The 23,512-nt window shown below is 37.6% G+C and overlaps 1 protein-coding gene across 2 annotated transcripts; it reads left to right on the top strand.

Annotated features, from left to right (window-relative positions):
• Window positions 1-7,510: 7,510 nt before the first annotated feature.
• Window positions 7,511-23,111, top strand: clcnk (chloride channel K). Of its 2 annotated transcripts, none has more exons than XM_036591946.1 (20): window positions 7,511-7,615; window positions 7,727-7,877; window positions 8,039-8,170; window positions 9,756-9,884; window positions 10,863-11,002; window positions 11,124-11,201; window positions 12,288-12,363; window positions 12,528-12,653; window positions 13,299-13,383; window positions 13,680-13,781; window positions 15,293-15,377; window positions 15,490-15,654; window positions 17,286-17,355; window positions 17,474-17,581; window positions 18,693-18,909; window positions 19,078-19,211; window positions 19,494-19,564; window positions 19,674-19,754; window positions 21,060-21,146; window positions 22,544-23,111. In XM_036591946.1, the coding sequence occupies exons 2-20, from the start codon at window positions 7,730-7,732 to the stop codon at window positions 22,580-22,582; spliced, it is 2,073 nt and encodes a 690-aa protein (XP_036447839.1). In that variant the 5' UTR covers window positions 7,511-7,615; window positions 7,727-7,729; the 3' UTR covers window positions 22,583-23,111. The 2 variants fall into 2 exon arrangements, with proteins under 2 accessions (XP_036447839.1, XP_036447838.1); XM_036591945.1 differs by having other exon boundaries at window positions 17,459-17,581.
• The last annotated feature ends 401 nt before the right edge of the window (window positions 23,112-23,512 follow it).

Here is a 23,512-nt window from a genome sequence, read left to right as displayed (position 1 = left end):
TTCCCCCTCTCTCCCTCTTGTCCGTGTGTCTGTCTATGTACACACAGGGCCGAGTGTTACTGCAGGATGACTATGTGCTATATTTATCTCATGAGGCAGGAGCGGGGGTCTGTGGTCGGAAAAGTTTTGTGCGATGAGGGTTCGAGGTTGAGAAAGGGTCTCTGACAAAGAGGGATGGGAAGGGTCAACAGTTGGCATTCCAAACACCCGTGCCCTGAAATAGCCATCTATCCACCACTGCTCTGCTCGTCAGCGTCCTCTCCACTCCCCTCTGTACTCCTGTCAACAGACATATACAAAGATTTTCCTCAAGTAATTATTTTTTTACAGGCCTGAGATTTATTACACAGGCACTTGAGACTTGAGTTACAACATGGTGCTCACATTGTAAATACTGTGATTGACACTGATCTGTCAGAGTCTTTCAGCGACTAAACTGACCTTCACTATAGACAGGCAGAGGCCGAAAGGCTTTTTTAAATCATGCTGGTGTTCACCCAACAATGGACTGGCCACCCCAGACCTCAACACCACTGAATGTGTTGTTTGGATTGTGATTAGCAGAAAATGCAACCAACTTCTAAGACTGAACTTTAGAGGTGTGAAAATATCTTGTAAATTTCTGTTTCTGAAAAATGAATAACTTGTACTTAGATGGGCTTAGGTCCGCCAATGGGCCCAAGGTTTTATTACACACTTCTACAGTCTAAGAATAGCTTTACCTGTTGGCACTGAAGTCCCTGTAGTTACTGAATAAAAGCCTGGAGTTTCAGTGGTTAATGACCGTTTTCACTAGAAATGAAATGCAATCGGCTTCTAAGCTGAACTTTGGAGGTGTGGAAAAAGTACACCTGCAGATTTCTTTGAAAAACTAAGAGAAACTCTCCTGAAAAGTATGGAATCTGTAATAAAGGCAAGCAGTGGACACAATAAATACTGGAAAAATGATATTTAATTTAGCTGGTGAGGCTTCTGTGAAATTCTCAGTTATATATAATTATTTTCCGCATTATTTCTTGACACTGAAAAAATGAATACAACTTTATTGGCTGTTTTGATTAGGAATGTAAAAAAGTGAAGGGTGGTCTCTGACTTTTGCGCAGTAATATTTCTGTGCACCTCATCTCCATATAGATGCCTCATTTTTTATCTTTTTTCCATATAGTAAAATAATGCTTACAATTTGTAATTAATGATAAAATAATGCTTATATTTTGGTAATTGTAATTGTCTGAGCCTTGTTACAGGACCAACACAATGCTGGTATTTATGTAATCTTAATCTCTATATAGAATGAAAATGATACTTATGTTTCTGCAAATGCCATTTCCTTACAGCAATAAATAATACTTATATTTCTATAAACCTAATTGCTTCACTGTTGAGCGCGAATAGTTGGATCACTGAAACATGGAAGGAATGTTGCTGGGTGCATGCAGTCAAAGCATGGATGACATCAGCAAAAGGGATTAGGTGCCATTTGTTTTGGAGAACAGATAATCTGCTCATATCTTTAGATATACAGTGCATCAGCATTTCTTTCCAAGGCCGTATTTCATCAGATGGTTGCTTCATTCCCATTTTTCTCATCATTTTTTAAGCTTCTACTGGTTTTGTTTGATTAAATCAGAAGAGGCTCTACAGTAACCAAACAGAAAGGATATGTGCAGAAATATGAGCATTTTTTCCTCCTCTGTCCTTGTGTTGTTTTGCTGAAGGACATACCGTCCTCTCTAGTATTCAAGCCATGCCATGTAGCACGGCGCAGTTCCTTCCCCCTATCTGAGTAAACTTTAAAGTCCTTCACTAATCGTCTAAATCCAGCACAGCAACTCACCACTTCCCCCCACAGCATGCGTCACCAAAGCAATGTTGTGCACTGGAGTGCTTCTATTCTGGTGTGAGAGAGAGAGAGAGAGAGAGAGAGAGAGAGAGAGAGAGAGAATGCAGCTGTTTATATTGTTTATATCCTAATCATGAATGCAGCTATTTATATTCTTTATATTTTAATCTCTTTTAGCACAGGTCGTGTTGGAACTCTATGTTAAATCTCTATGCTAAAAGTTTCCTTTGATACCAACCTCAGTAACATTGCCACTTCAAAGGGAGCCTGTAGGCCTACTTGGCCATTTGTTCTGCTGTAGCAGGGAATGTTCTTAACAGGGTAGTGGACTAGATGACATGGTATCATCATGTTCTTCTCTACCAAAATATACTTATTAGCACAGTGTAAGCAGCACAGACTTGTCTCAAAGTTGTTGACTTGCTTATTGACTTGCTTATGTGGTTTCCAACACTCTATGACATTACAACATTGTTATACCAATTCAGATTAGATGGTTGCTATTTTGGCCATGTCATGTAGGCTACTGCTGTCCATTTTTACAGAGAACATTATGTCATACAGTGTAGGAAACCACATTCGCAAGTCAGTTTGAGATTACTTAATAACTGGACACAGTTTGAGACAAGTGTGTGATGACTTAGGCATACAGCTTGCTCTGCAGTGCTAATCTCTAGAGTTATCTTCTCTTATAGCAATTAAGTTACATTAGCCTCTAAACTAAAGAAGCAAACTTCAGACTCGAAACATGTTTTAGCTGAATGATTACATCTGAGTAAAGGGGAAAACTGTGTACATGTTTTTTCACCCAACTGTGTCTTAAAAAGTGAGTCATTCTACCACTGTGGTGGCAAATGATGTCTCCCAAATGTGCAGCCATGAAAATGAGCTCATAAGAAGAGTAAACTACAAAGTTGATGTCTGTCTATTATTTGATATTGATTAAATATGTATTCAAATTATTGTCTGTCCAAATTATTTTTAAAATAAAAATATTACTTGATTTTGATCATAAATCTTGTCCCAAGACCTTTTGTCAGTGCCAATCCCACAAGAACAAAGACTACCTCTAAAAAGTCTACGGTCATTGAACAATTTCTGATGTATTTGGCTAAAATACTGTCAGCTTAATGTGTCGTAAAAACATTGTCAGTGGTGTAACCCATGAAACATAAAGTGATGTTATTTTTGTTATATGTTATTTTCTACCAACAACATGACTGAAACTAAAATGATAGTGGACTATATTTTAGAAAGAGCTCTGGTTTTTTGAGTATTTTTGTCAGTGTTGTTACAACTTTGCTGATGCTGTTCAATATAGCAGACTATGCCTTACATTAACGTTCGTATCTCCTCTGCCCCTTCAATGGTAGAGTGAGCCATGTACAATCTCCCTTGCCATAGATGAAGCACACATAGAAGTTAAGACACATTTCAGTTCATGTGTATGTGCATAATCTTTTATTAGCTCTGTCTCACACTGTACCTGACTGTTCTTGTAATGGTCAACCGAGGGAAGCCCAGGTTCAGTGTAATACAAAACACTGCAGCTGTGATTAGTAAGTGAGTATCAAAACTAGGCCTATGCTGTTAAAGAAACAATGTCTGCTGCATTTGTGAAATAAAGGAACTTAATCACATCTTTCAGGATGAATCTGTCTCTGTAATGAATTTCTCCAAAAAAAAAAAACTTGCTGTCTGAAGCAGACAAATAAAGCAGATGGCTCCTGAAAGAGGGCTAAAGGAGATGAAATTAGGAATGACAGAGGGCAGCAGCTCATCAGTCATGGAGTGGAAGAGAATATGGCATTTCATGCACGCTAGACGCTCCCTGCATACACCACTCAGACTAGTGCAGATTGAGTCTGCCAGGGCAATAAAGCTTTCAATACTGATTTCAACATTTAAATCAAATGCAGTTTCACCTTTGGTCTGATGTTCAGGCACTCAGCTCCCTGCTTTCCCAATGAGTTTTCAATAACTCCTGCAGAGTAAACAAAAAAGATGAGAAGAGAAATATTGCAAGTGAATTATGAAATCACTCAAGAGAAAATTTAATATACTAAAAATCACAAGGAAACAGCACAATGGACTCAGATGCATTAACTAATTGGTAACACTTTACTGTACCATACTGTTCATAAGGCTACATGACACCTACATAAGCTTGTCATGACAACTGACATAAGTCTACAAAAATCCTTAAAAATGCTTATTCCAACAGGCATTATTTGCTATAAATGTTACATTTGTCAATTTTGAACAAAGTTAGCTAAAGTAGACTTTCCAGCAGATGATGCCTGTTGGAATAAGCATTTATAAACATTTGTGTAGGGTTAAGCCAGGTGGCATGACAAGCTTACGTAGGTGTCATGTAGGTTTATGAATCATACCCTACAGTAAAGTGTTACCAGCTAATTTAGATATAAATGTTTTATATAACAGCATCATGTTCTGACAGCAATAAGCCACTTGAGGCCATGCATTACAGTGTTTTTACCACAGGGTAAGGGGTGTTAGGCGAAATGGAGAACCTAAAACCCCTTAACTGTGGTAAAATCACTGTAATGCACAGATTTGAGTGGTTTAATGCTTTTATGAAATGACAGCAAAAAGACAAAAAACACCCATGTTCAATAAATAATTAAGTTTTATGAGTAATATCACAATAAACAGTTCTTTTGTCATGCATTACAGTGTTTTTACCACAGGGTAAGGGGTGTTAGGCGAAATGGAGAGCCTAAAACCTCTTAACTGTTGGAAAATCAGTATAATGCACAGTTTTGAGTGGTTTATTACGTTTATGAAATGACAGCAAAATGATAACAAAAAATCAATGTTCAATAAATAATTTGGGTTCTTATTATTAATATCACAACAAGCAGTTCTCTTTGCTAAATAATATACACGGTCAGACAAAAGGGAAGAGAAAAAAGGGGGACTTTTTGTCTATCAAGGTACAACATTGTAATGTACCCTCAAAGATACAACAACGGATTTATGGTCTAATTGTGTAACTTAAATATGTTTTTTCCCAGGGGAAACGAACGTATTTCTATTTTTTCATAATCTAAAGTTTGAAACTACAACAATAAAAAAAAGCCTGGAGACAAGGCAGGGTGTGTGAGGTCAATACCACTTCAAAATATAATATAATGGAAAATGGTGCAGCAAAGGTTTTCTAACAAAAGGTACTGAGATGTACCCTTGAGGGAACTTCATGGTCAATTTGTGAGATTTTGTTATTGAGATATGGCGAATATTTGTCTTAGGTCATGAAAGGGCAGTGGGATTATGGGAGCAGCAGTGTATTCAGTTTTCAGCCACCATTACATCATTAAGTATTTTGCTCAACCCTGTATATAAACAGTATCAATGTCAAAACACATCATTCACTCTTCAGTCCATACAGTCCACAAAGGAAAATAAGCTAAAAAATCTGCATGTTTTGAATTCATTGTTTCTGTGATTTCATGAAAACCACATTATTTACATTTATCCACCTATCCAGCACCTACCACAGTTTAGACCCACACAGTCACGCTGAAGTCATATAGACATTTTGTAACATGAGTTGTGCTTCAGACCCCTAAAGATCGAGCTGGGACCTTTTGACCTTCTTTTGAGACCTAAACATCAAGCTCCACCTTCTTTTTAAGCCTGTGTGTGTGACATATGTAAAGACACATGATGTGGTCAAAAAAAGTGTCAGGCTTTGCACACCATATTTTAGCATGTTTTTTCCTCCTAACTCAGTAATGCTACTTCTTTTAATTTTAACAAAACTTACATAGTGCAGCTTTGAATCTGCTAGTATTGTTTTGCTTCTTTTCGGAACTTCAATCACTTGATGCAGTGTTGAAATAACCTGTAGATTACTCAATTATTCATTCCATCAATGTGTGTAGTAATGTTTACATATATCAAGTCTTTTCCTACAGCTGCAAACATGACTCAGCCAATCAGATTTTGGAATCTGAGCTGTCTGTTTTATAAGAGGATTTTGAATCTTTCCATTGCCAAAGTAAAAAAGTGAAAGTACCTTTAGAGGTACAGAGAAGCTGAATTTATGTGAATGTTGAGATACTGTGTCAGTTACTCAGTTAAAATGTGTCACTCAGTTAAAAGTTAAAGTATGGAAGCAAGACAAAGGATAAACATTTAAACATACACAAGCATGTAGCCAAAATGGCCACAAGCAAAAAGTAAATGTTTTAACACAGAAAATTAAAAGTTTAAATATTAAACTGTTTTGTTTTTTTTTGTAGTGTGTGACGTGGTAATGTGTGGTGCGGTTACTAATGGCCAGTACAGCCAAGATATATTAGTCTTAGTATTTCAGTTTCATTTAACATTTGTATTAATGCATTTGCATTTTGAGTTTACAGGAACTCAACTGACTGACAAGAGAAAAATCCCCCACAAAAGGAAGGAATTATCCTGGTCTTTGAGATTTTTAATGCATACTTTGAATATCTGAATGAAAATATAAGGAGTGAAAAGTATGTTTTATGTAATTAAGCAAATGCATTTAATGTCAATAATGCTTGAGTAAAGTACACATTTTCCAAAATAGTACTGGGAATTATTCCCCTTTATTCCCACTTAAAGGGGACATAATTCGGTCAATGAGATGTAGACAAAGTCATTCAAAGTGGTTTGATGTGAAATGATGTTCACTACAGAAACCTACAGATTCTCTACAGATTTCTTTACAGTGGTGATGACAGGAACCAGAGGTCACAATCTCCACCATTCAAATGTAGGCATTTTATTTACTATGCAAAACAACCAGTGAACCTACACATCTTCTAAGCTTTTATATGTAATTAATAGCCATTTTGTGTACTAACTCACTTTAAGGTAGCTTTAGAGATATCAAATGCTTTTGACGTCTGGTTCCTTTCATCACCACTGCACACAATTCTGAGCTGGTAAGTTTCTCTATCACAGAGCATTTCAACAGACTGCTCCATATGACTTTGTTTACATCTTAACTATGTAATTTAGCAGGAATTTAGAAAAAAATCTGTGGAATTCCCATTTGAGTATACTACCAAAGTACAACTGCTCGTGTATTTTCTGCTCATGATCCATTAGTACAAGATTTTGTCATACCTTATAGCCTGGCAAGCACAGGTATGACTCAAAGTTAGCATTTTTTTTTTCTGCAATGATTCCGTCTAAAAAGTGTCTGGGAAAATGATTGCCTTCACCTTCCAAAGTAAGCAATGCATGAAATTTGTGCAGGACTCTAAAGCAAAGCTCAATTATATTCCAACACAATACAAAAGACTGCAATGCTTTGCTCCATAATTCATGTTTCTTCCTTTATGTTTAAAGGAACTTGTGAAGTCTGGACTCTTTTAAGTGGCCAAATGTATTACAGAGCGCCTTTCTGAAGGTCATTGGGTTTTATCACTTCTTGTGAGCTGCTTTCACTCAGTGACGAAGACCCCATCAGTTCACCGTTCAGACTCTATTCTGCCTCTGATTGAACATCTCAAAGGCCAGGAGAAGCTGTGTCTGAATGACAATCAGATGATCAAAATGAATTTAAGAGAAAACAAATCAAGGGCAGTTAATTCTCACAGTGTTCCAATCCAGTGTGCGCCCTGGGGCAAGAACAAGAAAGGACAACCGTGCCGTTAATCAGTTAGAGCTGAACTTGCTTTTCCCACTTCATTCCAGATTCTGGGAGTGGTCATAGTTTTTGAATGCGGACAGACCATAACATTGCTGCATATTGGACTGAATGGGCTGCTTACTAAGGTAAGATGAAAATTGTCTTATGAAAATGAAAATGTCCCTATTACATACTTGCTTTAATAACCACTGTTGTTGCCCTTTCATGAGTGTAATAATGCCTTAATGTGTCCCCAGACCATGGAGCAGGTTTATGTAAGCCACACCAGCCTTGATGAAAATAAACGACAGCAAGCCAGTGCACAGCCAGAAACCACACAGGACAAGTTAATTATCTCTAATGAACGCCCTTGGAAACCATGGCAGCCTGCCCGATCGCGGATCAGAGGTGAAGTCTGATTTAAAAAATCGTTCCAGCTGTAATTTTGCTCCCCATCTTCATTGTGCTCAGTTGGCCATTGATGACTCTGCTATCAGTCAATAGCTATAATCATCATGTTACGCTCAGACATGGATGAAAAATCAGTGTCATTTACTTCTATTGTACAGGCTGTGCTATGCGTGTGCAGAGTGCTATGCTTTCACTGGCTGGGCTGGAGTGGTACTGCTACGCTGCTTTGGGAGTTCTCACGGCTCTCATGAGCTTCTGGATTGATCTTACTGTGGCCAAACTCCTGAGAGGTGAGCTGGTTTGTGATACTGATTTCATTAGGTGAGCAAAGGCCTTGTTAAAACATGATTTTAATCTGTCATATATCATTGATTGAAGAGCCCATATTTTACATTTTTCCTATTTTTTCTCCCTTTTGATGAAATCCACTTATGACGTGCGGCATTACATACCAGAAACAGTACTTAATTGCTACCTAGTCATTTTCCAACCCCTCTTTGTCCCTTAGAATTAATCTGGCTGTTGCTGTTACCTGCCTTTAAGAATTGTATATGTAAATGAGCTCTCTTCTGATTGGCTACCGTGCCCTCAAAAATCATTCTTGACCTGAATTTAATTGAATTGTGGAAAGTATTTCCACACAGTGAAATAGCTTTCTTTAAAAAAGGCAATATGCAAATAGGTGTAGCCAGACTCCAATAAAACATGCCTCCTGTACTAATCTCTCTGGCTGCTAATGGCAACAGAACAAACTAAATTTATGTACCAAAACATTCATGATTCAATTTTACAGATCTTCCAGCTCTGTTTATGTTGTAGGACTAAACATGTTCTGTTAGTATTTTGCCTTCAAAACTGATGTATGTAAATGACCTCTGCCTCTGTTCTGTATTGTGCGTGTATTGTGTAAAACATTCTTTAGAACTTCAGCGTGAAAGAGCGGCGCTAAACTGCTGTAGGCTGAATAGTAGTATATTTTGATATTACATAGCACATTGTGAAACTTTAACAGTGTTTACATCTAACATCAAACTCTGGCTGGCAAACTTGTTTTTCAATGATACCTTCCTGTTTTTAATTTACCTTCATTAATGAATTGGACATTATCTTTTGTCAATTTGCTTGATGACAGTGCATATGTGATCTGTCTCATGCTAAGACTCACCCATTTAGATATAATTTTGCAGCCTAATATATTTTATTATCAATAATGTTGTTTATAGTGAAGACTTTTTTAAGTCAAATAAGCCCACTGTCTTAAGTCCATTGTTTGGCCTATTAAAATATTTTTTGTCTTATTACTTAAACATATATCAGTAGGTTAATTTCCATATGCAAAAAATATATTTCCATATACTTTTCAAAAAGTTAGTAATATGTTTCCATGTATGTTTGATATGTACTGTATGTATATATAAATAATTGATACTATTCCATGTATTTCATTTACATATGTGCATATATTTCAATATATTGACATATACATTTACATACATTTAAATGTTCAAACATGGCAGAGTTAAACATATGGAGTACCTATATTTTAAAACATCACAGATATTGCACGTCTCTTTTTCAGTAGATAAATGTACATAATACTTTTTCCATATGGGTTGATTCCAAATATAATAATAATGACAGCCCTAGTTCAGCACTGATCTCACTAGGTTAGAGATACCTGTTATATACACCATCTATTGTACACAGAGACACAGATACACTGTTTTAGGTTCTGTAGGCTTGAAAGCTGCAACTAAAGAGCACTGAAAATTTATGGTTAAAATTAGAATATGTGGATTTCGACAATCAGAAGCTGAATATTAAAGTTAATTGCTTCTCTTATCTAAAAGAGAATATCTCATTGTTTTATACTAGCTCACCAGTGGCTCTACAGTCGCCTGGAGGGTCACGTTCTGCTGCAGTTCCTGTGCTGGACGCTGTATCCGGCCTGCCTCTGTGCTCTCTCAACCAGCTTCTCTCACAGCATCTGCCCTCAGTCTGCAGGTTTCATTCAGTCATTTATCTGTAATCTTAATTGTCTGTTGTGGGTCTGCTTTAAAGGAGAATTACACTGATTTTTCAAACGCTTACATAAGTCAGTAAGTTAGCTGTAAACAAATTAATTCAGAGTGTTTTCATGTGAAGCGGTACATCGTAGAGAAACTTACTGTTATAGCCTTCATGTGACAGCTTCCAGTGATGTTGCTTTTAGTGGCATTGAACACGGATGTCTGGTTCCTTTCACCACTGCTGTCAACAAGTTTCACTAGAACAGAGCAGTACACATCAAACCATCCTAAATGACTTTGTTTATGTCTTAATCATTTAATTACAAGAAATGGGTTTCAAAACATTGTAAAATTCCCCTTTAAAGCTGGGTGTGTCCCATGCTTAAAGTTACATCTGCATTTAAAGCTACACAAAAAGGCAGGCATTCAAATGTGTACATATAAGCAAAATGTATTACTTATAATTATTGTCAAAAGTAACTAAAATTAAGGATAATCATTGTGTGATTAAATATATTTTATTTATTACATGGAACTGATCACACTTAAAAACAATGTTTCTGTAAGCGTTCTTTATCATGCCTTAATGGTTCTTTGCATGGTGAAACGGTTCTTTAGATTGACGGAGAATGAGTTATACATGGATTTATATATACAAGCTTTTCAAAAATTGTTTATATAGCACCAAAATTGGCTCTTCTATTGTTGCAAGCTTGACATTGTAACAATAGCACCACCCTTTTCGGTGCTTTTTAGAACCTTTTTCAAAAAGGTTCTATACAGAACCATATACACCACATTATCCATCATTCTGAAGAACCATTTCACCATGTAAGCATCTTTGTTAAGTGTGATAGACACATGTAAATCAAGTAAATACAAAGCACAGTTTGTTGTATATCTCTGAATAAGAAGAGAGGCTTATGCAGTAAAGGCTTGTACTACTGATCTTTCTTCATCTGTTGTGCCTCAGGCTCAGGTCTGCCTGAGATGAGGACCATCCTTTCAGGTGTACAGCTGCCAGACTACCTGTCTCTCTCTAATCTGTTTGCTAAACTTGTGGGTCTGATCTGCACACTATCTGCCGGCAGCACTGTGTTCCTTGGAAAAGTGGTAAGACATAATAAGGATAATTAAGCAAAGGCTGCTGACTTGCTTAATTAGCCATTCAGTTCCAGCTAACTTGGACGTTTGGAGTATTTTTGGTCTCTCACATAAACAATAACTTCCACAGGGTCCATTTGTCCATCTATCAAACATGGTAGGAGCGTACCTGCACCGTGTATATGCCTCTGCGTGTGGCAAAAAACAGGTACCCCACATACAAGCCAAACATGTCCTAGATAGACAGACAGACAGACAGATAGATAGATAGATAGATAGATAGATAGATAGATAGATAGATAGATAGATAGATAGATGGTACCCCACATACAAGACAAACATATCCTGATGGATGGATGGACGGATGGATGGATGGATGGATGGATGGATGGATGGATGGATGGATGGATGGATTTTTATCCCCCCAAAAAACGCAGGCTTACAGCTACAGGGTCATTAAACCACTGCAATGGCAAATAAGAATAAACCACAAAAAGCTGATGTTTATATTTTTTGTTCTATTCCCAAATGAACTAACAAAACTATAATTCTTCTTCTTGAATTTTTATATTATCTAGTCATGTTTTGCATGAAAAACAGCATTTCACGGCAGTGACTCCACAGATGCTGAAGTATTACTTCTATGCCAAATAACAATTTTGGTGCTTGTTTTTCAGTTTAAATTGTAATTTTGCATCAAAACTATTGTATATAAATATAATCTTTATCTGATAATAAACATTATCACAAGATTTTTAGTCAGTGGTGTCACAGAAACATAATGTCATAAATGGGGTCTTTTTGTATTACATATTGTATAAATATCTCAGAGAAACAAAGACAATCTCTAAACCACAGTTAGTGAAATCTCTTTTAATAGCTCAGATCAATTTAACTACAATATTGACAGCATCATGTGTCACAATATGTGTCAGTGGTGTTACTGAAACTTTAAGTGGTTTTAACTTTGAAATAGCAATGTGAATGCAATATTTGCAAATCTCTATACACAATGTGACTGAAACTAAACTGGTAGTAGACTATACTTCAGAAAAGCTCAGATTTTATTCATTTTGTCAGTGGTGTTACAATCAGTGGTGTTACAGCTTTACTGATGTTGTTCAAGCAACAAAAGGCCAAATGTGTCTATATTAGGAAAAAACAGCCATTCACAGAGTTTACAAGACTTACAGCAGAAACGACACTCAGGGATTATGTGTGTAATATACAAACCTTTAGTCCACTGTAGCTGTACAGTGATTATGATAATAACTCTTTTTGCTCCACTGCTCAGAGGAGAACTCAAGGAGAGATGCTGGTTGTGGCTTCAGCGGTGGGTGTGGCCAGCTGTTTCGGGGCTCCAATCAGCGGTGAGCTGGCCATCACCATGGCATCCAAAGACCTTCAAATCCTAATGTATCTCATTTTGATGTATCTCATATGTGCATCAGTGTTTCTGACAGTCCTAAAATTGATCTTCACTCCCATCCTCCCCCTCTCCACCCCATCTCTCTCTCTCTCTGTGTCCTCTCAGGAGTGCTCTTCAGTATAGAGGTAATGGGCAGTCACTATTCTGTGCGAGATTACTGTCCGTGTTTCTTTGCTGCAGTCTGTGGAGCGCTCACCCACCGTCTCCTCGCAGTTTTCAGCAGGGAGCAAGGTAGTAAACAAACCAGCGCCCCCTGATGGGTGGTCCAGTTTACCCCTCACTGATCTTTTTATTTTTTAAATTGTATTCAATTTTATTCAATTCATGTACACAGTAAATGTACAGCTCTGATTACAGCTTTGAAATATTAAACATACAGATATTTAACCTATTCAAATGAAGGGTCAATACATAAATTCACACATAAATAATTAAGTAACATAAAAATAAAAAACAGATGAGTTTAAAAGGAGAAATATTGACAACAGTAAAAGAAAAAAGGAGCCTAGCACAAAAGTAACAGGTCATTAAAACTACTCTGGTTCTCTAGAACGGAGGTAGAATTTCTTCTTTTTCATATCAGCATAAAAACTGAAGCTTGTTAGATGCCATTCTTCTTTATCTTGTGATGTATTTGGGCTAAAAAAATGCTAATGCTAAGGAATGAGAGCAACAGCTAAGCGGTCTGGGTGCTAACCAACAGAACAGAATACAATCAAACAGAAATGGAGTAAAATTATTTTACTTTCACAAATATAATTCAGTAAAAGTACTTAAGTACATGTAATTGAGTCACTTTAACTGGTCACAACTCACCCTCTAAGGTCAGAGTATTCAGCAGTGCCAAGAAAACATGTCTGCTATTTATGCCTCCAGAAACAGTGACAGCCTTGTTCAAGACCAGTTTCCCTGCCAAGATCCCGTACCAACCCTCTGAAATACTGTTTTTTATCTTCCTTGGGTAAGTTTTAGATTTGTTACTTTACTGTCTCATTTTTCCAGATTTTTACTTAAAATTTATACACAACATATGTACTGTACCATCTGCACAGTCGTTCTCCATGAATTCATCAGGCTTTAATAATGTAATCAAGAATTTAGCATGCAGGCTTACGAACACAATATCCTTTTCTTGTTCTTTAATTGTCTGATAGTGACTCATAGCCCAGGCCTGTGGGCTTCATTCAAATTGTCATTATTATTCATTAGTGTGAGCTAATCTCTTGGTCTCTGTCTCTTTTCTCTCTCTGTGTGCAGACTGCTGTGTGGAGCAGTGAGCTGTGTTTACCTATTCAGCCATCGGTGGATTCTGCGCTTTCTCCGAACAAACAAATTCATCAGCAGGTTTATAGCGACAGAGTGAGCAGCCAATAGATCTATTTGAACTGCTAATCATCCTGTATAATGGATGTGATTGAAGAGAATTTCAACAAAACATATTGTAGCTCAGGCTAGATTTACTGCTTTACTGATCCTGAAAATATTAAGAGATTTTATAATTAAGGTGAGACATTTTTACTGAATAGTCAAATCTTTGCCAGTTAATTACTGACATATTCTTTATGTAGTTTTTTGTACAAAAGTGTCCAGCATAAATCCAGCTGTTAGCAATTTATCAAAAATTTATCATAAATTTCTCTGTAATGTACTTCAGTATAGGGTTAGGAAGGACCATTTGAAATTAAATGAATATAGGACAAGGAAATAAACCTCAGTTCTGAATTACCCAGTGATAACTCCAGTGACATGTACCATTTGTGGGAATGTAGTTGTAATTGCTAAGGAAAAAGTTGCCTACTTTTGGGAAAAAAGAGTGCACACGATTTGGCAAAACACTCTGTTTTAAACATACAGTATATGACCAAAAGTATGTGGACACTACTCTCTAAATGTTTCAGCCACACCCACTGCTAACAGGTGTATATCACATACATGTATAATACATAGCCATGCAAACATGGCAGCAGAATGCATCGTACTGTAGAGCTCAGTGACTTTAAACCTGGCACTGTCATAGGATGCCACCTTTCCCACAAGTCAGTTTCTGCCCTGCTAGATCTGCCCCGGCCAACTGTGAATTCTATTATTGTGAAATGGAAGCAACAATGGCTCAGCCATGAAGTTCAATACCATGTAAATTCACAAAGCCGGCCACCAAGTGCTGAAGCGCATAAAAGCTAAAAAAAAGCCTATCCTCTGTTGCATCACTCACTAAAGTGCTCCAAACTGCCACTGAAAGCAATATCAGCACAAGAATTGTGTGTCAGGAACTTCATGATGAGTTGCCATAAGCAAATACTGCACACAAACCTAAGATCACTATGCACAATGCCAAGTGTCGGCTGGAGTGGTGCAAAGCACCCTGCCCTGGACTCTGGAACGGTGAAAAAGTCTTCTCTCGAGTGATGAATCGCACTTCACTATCTGACAGTCTGATGAATGAATCTGGGTTTGGCGGATGCCAGGAAAATGCTACCTACCTGAATGCACAGTGCCAACAGTAAACTTTGGTGGAGGGGGTGATAAAGATCTGGAGCTGCTTTTCAGGGTTTGTGCTAGGCCCCTTTGAGGTAGGGATAGGTTCAGCTCCATATTAAATGCCAAATGTTTTGCAATGGGATGTTCAATAAACTCATATAGGTGTGGTGGTCAGGTGTCCAAATACTTTAAACTATATAGTGTTTTTGTCAGTTTTGATGCTTTATGATTACAGTTTAAGAGAAGCCGTCAAAAAATTATTTAACAATCTAAAAATGTAATGCCAGGACCAAAATCTATTACTGCCCCTAGTGTCTTGCTTTCAATAGGTGATTTTATTGGAGTTTTTTACTGGCATCAGTAACTACAGAAATTTGTGGGTGTTTGTTCAGGAAGGCATTGTATTCAGCAACTGTAGCATTCCTCCTGGCCATAGTGACCTTCCCTCACTCTGCAGGATATTATATGGCTTCCCAGGTGAGGATTTAAGAGTTCTCATAAAAATGTTACATATAAATATCCTCTCATATTGCTGGAACATCATCAACAATGTCTTAATTTATTTACTTCTCTCTCTTCTCTGTTACAGCTAACAATGAGGCAGCTACTCTCATCCTTACTGGACAGTACCCAATGGAACTCCATTTCCCACAATGCCACACTACTGGCAGAATCTCATCGGTTTCTTTGGCAAGAATGGAGTCCACCAGGATTCAGTGTTTTTCAGAGCCTTGGATGCTTTATTCTCATTAAGGTGAAAAGAAAAGAAGAACATTAAAAAATGCTGCAGAATATGATTTAAGATCATCATTGTTAGAGAACAATGGAAGTAGGAAGCAGTTTAGCCACGACAGCTTGGTAGAAAGTAGCAGTGAAACCAACCAAGGAAGAAGCTAACTAGATTTTCAGTTGTGTGTGGAGGTTTAACTTCATGTAGTTGCGTCAGTGATTTCTTACATTAAATATAGGAAAACATGCGTTAAAAAAGTCAAAAATACATTTCATTGCTGATAATAAGTTAAAAGAGTAACAACCCTGCTGAAAAAAACAGCATGGACCAGCATGCACCCAGTATACCATGGGTCCTCGTTTTTCGGCTGGAGCTGTCCCTGAAAAAGTCCCCCTCTGTAAATTAAAAAATACACCGGAAATTCCTAAGAAAGACCTGGTACCAGATCAGACAGGCAGATGTCGGGTTGTACTTGTTTTTGCCAACAGAGGGGGCTGGCGGCTGCTATCTACTAACCCTTTCTACCACTTGCACACCTAGTTTTAGAGAATACTGTTTTGTAAAACCAGAAGCTAGCAAGTGTCAAGTGAGTCCACAATATCATCACAAATGTCTTTTCAAGACACAAGGTAACCCAGGGATTAAAAGCAGGGGTGGGGCTATGGGATTGTGCTACCAGGTGTTAGGTTGATCTGATTTGGATAGGCATACAATCTACTTGAATGTAGGCTACCATGCGATCTACAAATAGTGCGTCATTTTATAAACGGCATCCCTTTTTGAGCCATCCATAAATGACATATAGCATTTGTTGATGGCAACCGTCTCTCCAGAACTGGAGCTAACTCAGCAGTGTGTTTAGGGTCTGGCTATTAGGCTACAGCCACAGATCAGGGTAAAAGTGGGCTAACAAAGTACGCAGAGAAACAGATGGACTACAGTCTGTAATTGTAGAGCTACAAAGTGAACCTATATAGTAAACGAAGCTGATAAAATGGACAATGAGTGTAGATACAAGAAGTTGTTCCTGACAAAGTGCTCAGTGAGTGTATTTGTAAATGTAATATCAGAGGAATCCTGGTAATAATGAAATAATGTCACTCCAGGTACTCAAGTCATTGAATCACTTTTGCATTAATGTCCTTTAAAATGATTTCGTTCATTCTGAGTTTAAACTGGCTCATTAATCAGGTTACTGCACTTGGTAACAAGATGATCAAAACACAGCAGCATTCTGATGAGGGTTCTTTAGGCTTATTAATGACTTTGTTATTCAGTAATTACCATTCACTCAGCCTCTCTCCAATACAGATTTAAATCGCTTTGTGCACAGCAAAATCCCCAAGTGCAGAGTTAACACCTACAGTGCTCATTTAAGTCCAGTCAGACACAAACGAACACTGGAATTAATTCAACTCTGGGGATTTTGCTGTGTACAAAATAAATTAGACAGTTTGTATTTTGCCCATGTTCTATATTATTCTTATAATGTATGGAGTGTATGGACTGAAGAGTAAACTGTACATTTGGAAACTTTAAAAATATTTACATACTGACACAAAGTCTTTTGTTAAAAGCAAAACAGTGACAAAACCTTGCATTCCTTTGATATGGCTTTTTAATTCATTTCATTTTCTCTGACCTCTCTCTATAAGCTTTGGCTGCTGGTCTTGGCCTGCACCTTACCTTTACCAGCTGGCTACTTCATGCCTGTCTTTATTTTTGGTAAGTCACATGCAGAATAAAATACAATGTCATCATGAATGTAGTTTCTAAACAAAATTATGTAAACAAAATTCTGAAAGTTCTGAATGTGTCAGACTTGAAGACGTCTCTGTTGAAGGTGCTGCTTTGGGTCGTTTTCTCGGTGAGGGATTGGCCTATCTGTTCCCAAACGGCATCTCATCAGAGACACTGGGTGTGATAAACCCAGGGGGCTACGCTTTAGTTGGTAAACAAACATTTTATCCTGTCATCTTACTGGAGGTGGAGTGTCAAGAGCATGTCCATGTCTCAGCGTTAGGGATGCTCAGGTTTTTCTGAAGGTTTTATGTATGTATTTGTGTGTAAGTCAGTGACATGACATGCTTTTTTACAGATCCACCTGCATTATTTTAGTAGATTAAGTAGATAATTTAATAAATACATTACATATTTCACATTATTCTGTGACAACTAATTCATGTGAATTTTCAGTACATCAAAATAAAAGTAATTTTAGGCATTTATGCCTCTCAAACGTCAGGTGGTATAACCATCCAACCATATATGTGCATTAAGTAAGCTATTAAAAAGGGCAATTAGTTATAAGAAAGTCTAAATAAAATAGTTTTGTGTGATTTTATGTTTGAAACATTTATAATCAAAACATTGTAAAGTAGGGCAACTTTAAAAGGTTTAACTGAAACATTAAAAAATGTGTCTCTAACTTTTGATTTCCTCAAGTGTCTTGTGGTGCAACCAGCAACAAAGAACTTTTATTGTAATATGCTTTTAAGAATGTGTGGGCAGGGTACTGTATTATAAAGAAGATACCAAGTTACCTTCGTGGTGCAAAGCCAAGGTCAGTAGCTCATTCGAAAATAATGAAACACTTGTCATTTTTGTCACGGTCAGGCTGATTCAGTTCATCAAGTCAAAGGGTGTAACCCCAGGAAAGCCATGACAATATGTTGCTATAATTACAATAAGGTTTAATTTATTTAAAAAGAAGTACAACCTTGAGTTCAATTTCATGGGTTTATACAGGTTTTCAAGTACTGTACAGTTTTTATCTGTTTCTAGTAGATATAAATAACTTCAAATATATTGTTTAATTAAAATATGGTTGCACCACTTGACATTTTCTGAGTGGTAAAATTGATGATCCTGTTTAAAAATAAATGTATACCATTTTAAGAGCAATGAAACAAATATCAATACATTAAATTGATTCCTGAAGATACAAGCATGCACATCATATCCTTATTAATAAGATTTAAAAAACTTATTATAAATATTACAATAAGATTTTTGAATTATATACATTTTAAAAGCCTTATTTGTTATTGACCCATGTTTAGGAGCAGCAGCTTTCGCTGGGGCTGTGACACACACTCTGTCACCTGCGCTGTGTGCTCTGGAGGTGACTGGTCAGTCTACTCACGTCGTACCCATTCTGATAGCCACGCTAATATCCAACGCAGTGTCGCGCTCAAAGCATCAGCCGTCCTTCTACGATGGCATATCCCTCATTAAGAAACTACCACACCTGCCGTCTCTCATCAGGGCCTCTCCAAAGTAAGTCCTCCTAAAGAAAGTTCAGCTTGTTTTGTGATTCATGTGTTTATTTTTTACCTAAAGAATACTGAGAAGACAGAGTTCTGCAGGGATAAATCAATGCAGTTAACAGAGGAAATCTAATGTTTTTGCCACTTCATTACTGGGTTTGTGAATGGCCTCCCGCAGGCTGTCCTCGGTTCAGATTGGCCGGTTTGTAGTGCCAGCAGGGACTGTGCTACAGCGAAGCGAGAAAGTGATGGGAGTGCAGCATGTTCTGAACAACAGCACAGAATTTGAATTCCCTGTAGTGGACACTCATGGTGAGTCTGACCAGTCTCTTCCACAGTTCTGTTACAAGAAATTTGAAATGGCAGTCACAGCACTCTGCAGTACTGCAACAGAGGAGACGGTTCAATGCAGAAAAAAGGCCAAGAGGCCAAATTAAACAGCCAGCAGCAATAGTCAGGACAGCATTCTCAATATAGAATTGCTACAGAGGCACAATACTACTTCCATTTTCCTTAGGGAGAATTGATTTTGACTAACAGGCCTGAACCTGGGCTTATCTCTGGAAGTCACCTGCTTTCCTCTCTCTCTCCCAGAGTCCCCCACTCTCCTGGGAACAGTCACCAGAGAACAACTACAGGCCTTAGTGCTCGAAAACCAGAATGAGGTAACTATAAAACAACTATGCTGACTCACACTGATGATGGACCAAGTTGGTGTGGCTTAATAATAGTGAATCTTGAAGTGACCTTACTGAATACAAACCTTTGTTATAGGATTTGAGCAAAAGCCTGGAGGATGTGTGCCTCATTCAACCTGTTAAGCTACAACTTTCTACAGAAACTACAGTAAAGCAGGTAAAAAGTTTGGCTATTTGGTATTGGCAGCAACTGTCTTCAGTGGCGTAACTACAACACAATGGGTAAAAGTGCAAAAGAAAAAAAATTAATGGGCATCCACATACAAAATTACTTTTAATTAATAAAACAAGACTAGACAGGAATTATTTTGCTGGACCACATGGCATTTGTCATGCAGTGTCTGTAGCCCTCTAGCTAAGTCTAGCAGACTATCTATCTATCAGACTGTATCAGAAAGATGATTTTAATTCATATACACACACAAATGTGTCATGTGCAGAGTCAAAATGAACATTTTCTCTTACGAGTGCAAAAATATGAGGGAAAAAAAACACTTGCCCCACATGCTACTAGCACTAGCATTATAGCTTCCGAGCTAGCTAACGTTAACTTGGTGAGCTCTTCACAAAGTAAAACCAATTCTAAAAATAGTGACCAACACATCGAAATACTATTCTCATTTAAATTCTGGTGCACTCAGGGTGGCGCTGTAGCTAATTGGTTTACCCAGGTCCTTCTTAGCCAGCAGCTACCTCTGAAGTAGGTACCTCTCAAAAAATGTTACAATATGCCTTCATGTATTTGTAATTGGAAAACCTTCCCCATGTTCCCAAGAGATTGGTGGAAAGAGTGAGTTGTTACACGTTCCTCAAACTGAAGACAAAAGAGGCGATGTTTAAGATCTTAGTGAATGTGTGGAAGAGCGCATTAACAAACTAAAAAAGACAAGAACATTTGCAGAATTAGAAATGTTATACCAAACATTTTGTTGCCATTGAAGCTAGCAACCAGCTACTGCTGCATTAGCAAGCTGATGTGGGACCCTCCAAATACCAGGGAGGATTTCGCACATTGAGTATGAGGGTGTACTTTTAATGGTGTATTACGCCACCTCCTTTATGTCTCTGGCAAAGTTTGCATAATTCTATCAGTCAGTCAGTGACTCAGAAATTAGCATAGCCACAAACAAGACGATTTGTTTATTCACTGTTTTGTCTCAAACAAGTTGATGCTTTCAAGGCATGCCACTACACTCAATAGCATCTAACATAGATGTTTATGTTAGACAACTTATTTAAGATTTTAAAATGATGACTTGTGAATATATCATGTTTGAGATCGTAGAATCATTATTCATTATTAATGTGGAAATTGTGTGCACATATGAATCCAGTGAGTCCAGTGATGTCTTTCCTCAGTGTAGCTCAAAAGTTTTTGTGTACACGGTGCATATGATGATGTAATTACGCTCCTCTGTTTGCTAATCGTGTGTGCGTGTGTAATTGTGCGTGTTCTTGCCAGGCCCACTGTATCATGAGTGTAGCGAGAGAGCAGCGGGTGTTTGTCACAGAGAGGGGCAAGCTGTGTGGCATCATCACATGGCAAGAGGTGAGGAGTTCAGCTGGCAAACAAGAACACCCACGTGTGTGCTTATCGCATTATGGACAAAGTCCAATGTAGGGATGCACGATGAGAAAAGAATATTATCTGTATCGGCAGATATTTATTTTAAAAATTATCAACATTGGGCAGATACTTAGATTTGACTGATATCAAACACATATTTAATAGTGAATTTATTGTACTCCACAAAAGCAAAATGTTTAGACAGCGCTGGGCTACTGTGCTAAAATAAGGCAGTAGGCCAGGACAGGTTGTGCATTACAATGATTGTATCATGAGGATGATTAGGGTGTGAACAGGCATGACACGAGGCGGAACTATTTTAAATAATAACTGAGATAAGCACTTTTATACCAAAAAACGTAGTTTGTTTAAAGTATGATACTGTTGCCAAGCAACCATGGATTGCTGTAGGAGGACAAGAATGTTCAGTCACGTATTACTGTATATTGCAGTCATTTCATGAAACTTTTTGTTATATAATGATGAACATTTCATAATATATCAGTTTTTAATGCAAACTGTAAGTCTATTTTTACCAAAATTACCACTACAACAACAATGCATCTCTATGCGATTAGCATCTCCAAGGGATTTCCAGTCTTTTTTAGCACCCAGCTAACAGAGTTTTATGTCCTTTTTTACCCAAAATACCGGCTGGTGCACACAAACAGCGCGTAACAGTGTACGTCTAAAAATAGTCATTTGGGATTCAGCCACTTGTGCACAATTCTAAATCTATACTGGGCAAATTGTGCATATTTGGGTGTAGCAGCCAGAATCTAGCACACTGTTAGAAATAAAACCCCTTAAAGGTACAACAGTGGTTTTAAGGTCCAATTGAAAACTTAAATGACTTTTTCCCAGATGAAAAGTACGCATTTGTACCTTTTCATAACTTAATTATTTAATGAAGTACAACTGTATTAACTGTATCGTACTACTTAGAAAATATAATTCTAATGGATTATGGTACAGTTATGTTCCCTGACTAAAGGTACTGAGATGTGCCCTTGAGGGTACTACCCTAGTGACAGTTTAGTACCTTTATTTCTGAGTGTGTATAGGAAGGAGAGAGCTGCTTGAGATGCAGCCTTGGTTAGATGCTACTTTAGGCACTTTAATTTAAAGCCTGTGATATTAATGGAGGGATTGTTTAGCCTGTGAGCGAGCTGATCCTAGTTCTAGTTAGGAAAGTAAGTAGTTTTGCCCCTCAGTTTAAACAGAACCAGGTTTTGTACTTCATCAATATTCATATATAAGTGCATCCCTAGTACATAGGGACTAATTTTACTGAAAGGATTTAACAAATGTACATAAAACACAGCTCATAAAACCAAGCAAACAATCAGTGAGTAGTTCATGTTATGTCTTTTTTCCAGATGAAGAAAATGATTGAAGTGTTGGCTGAGGAAATCTAATGCCTGGATGGATAAACAAACCCTATTTGGTTATCGTACATTCACACTTTACAGTTTAATGCATCACCTATGCAAGTCGTTGTCATTGTTTCAGAATATATTATTAGACAGTGATTTGCTCTCATCATGATGCTCATATGCAGCTACAATTACTTATATGCAAATAAGCTTATCTGTGGAGATTGTTGCTGGCCTGCTTCCTGGAACTGAAACAGTAGGAGCTCTTTATTTGGTTCTATGACTAAGGAGGCTCACTGTGTCCTGTTTATAGGCCTGAGGGCAGACCCGGTGATAAAGATTTATTAAAATCAACCACATGTACCCAGCTCTAACGGGAGAGATGAGGGAGGTGTAATTAAATGAAGCTGGCCGTTAAGCACTAGTCGCACTATCGGTCTCGTAGAATGAGCACCCCTGGCAAACCTAACCAAACAAAATGATGACATTGATTTTCTTCATGACTGAATGTCGATGACCTAGCACTGCGATTAATGCTTAAATGATCAACAATAAAATGTATTCTAAAAAAGCAATGTATTCATCAGTATATCTGAAGGGTGTGAATTACCTGAAAGATCACAGCTTGATCTGAACTCAAAAGGCAAGATAAAAGTGTAAGACCTGTTGTAAGCTTCAGGAGTGCTATCTTTCTCATCCAACTTTTCTCCTTCTTTCTTTCTTTTCATTTCTTGTATTGTTCAAAATGCCTGGTGCCTAGTGCTTTATTATTGATTCGTTATTTCTCTGTGCTTTGTTCTCCAAAATGTGCTCCTTGCTAAAATGAAAATCCTATTACAATTTCAATTCAATTCAATACCTTCAAGCTGCTAGCTCAACTAAATCCTATTCAGCAGCTTGCCTGTGGCACAAAAGCAACTGCCACACAATGCATCGGTTCACACTATGTAAACTTCTATTAAAAGATGCATG

Source organism: Colossoma macropomum, unplaced genomic scaffold (assembly GCF_904425465.1).
Source record: "Colossoma macropomum unplaced genomic scaffold, Colossoma_macropomum, whole genome shotgun sequence".
NCBI classification, from domain to species: domain Eukaryota; kingdom Metazoa; phylum Chordata; class Actinopteri; order Characiformes; family Serrasalmidae; genus Colossoma; species Colossoma macropomum.
This window is presented reverse-complemented; position numbering and strand designations above follow the sequence as displayed.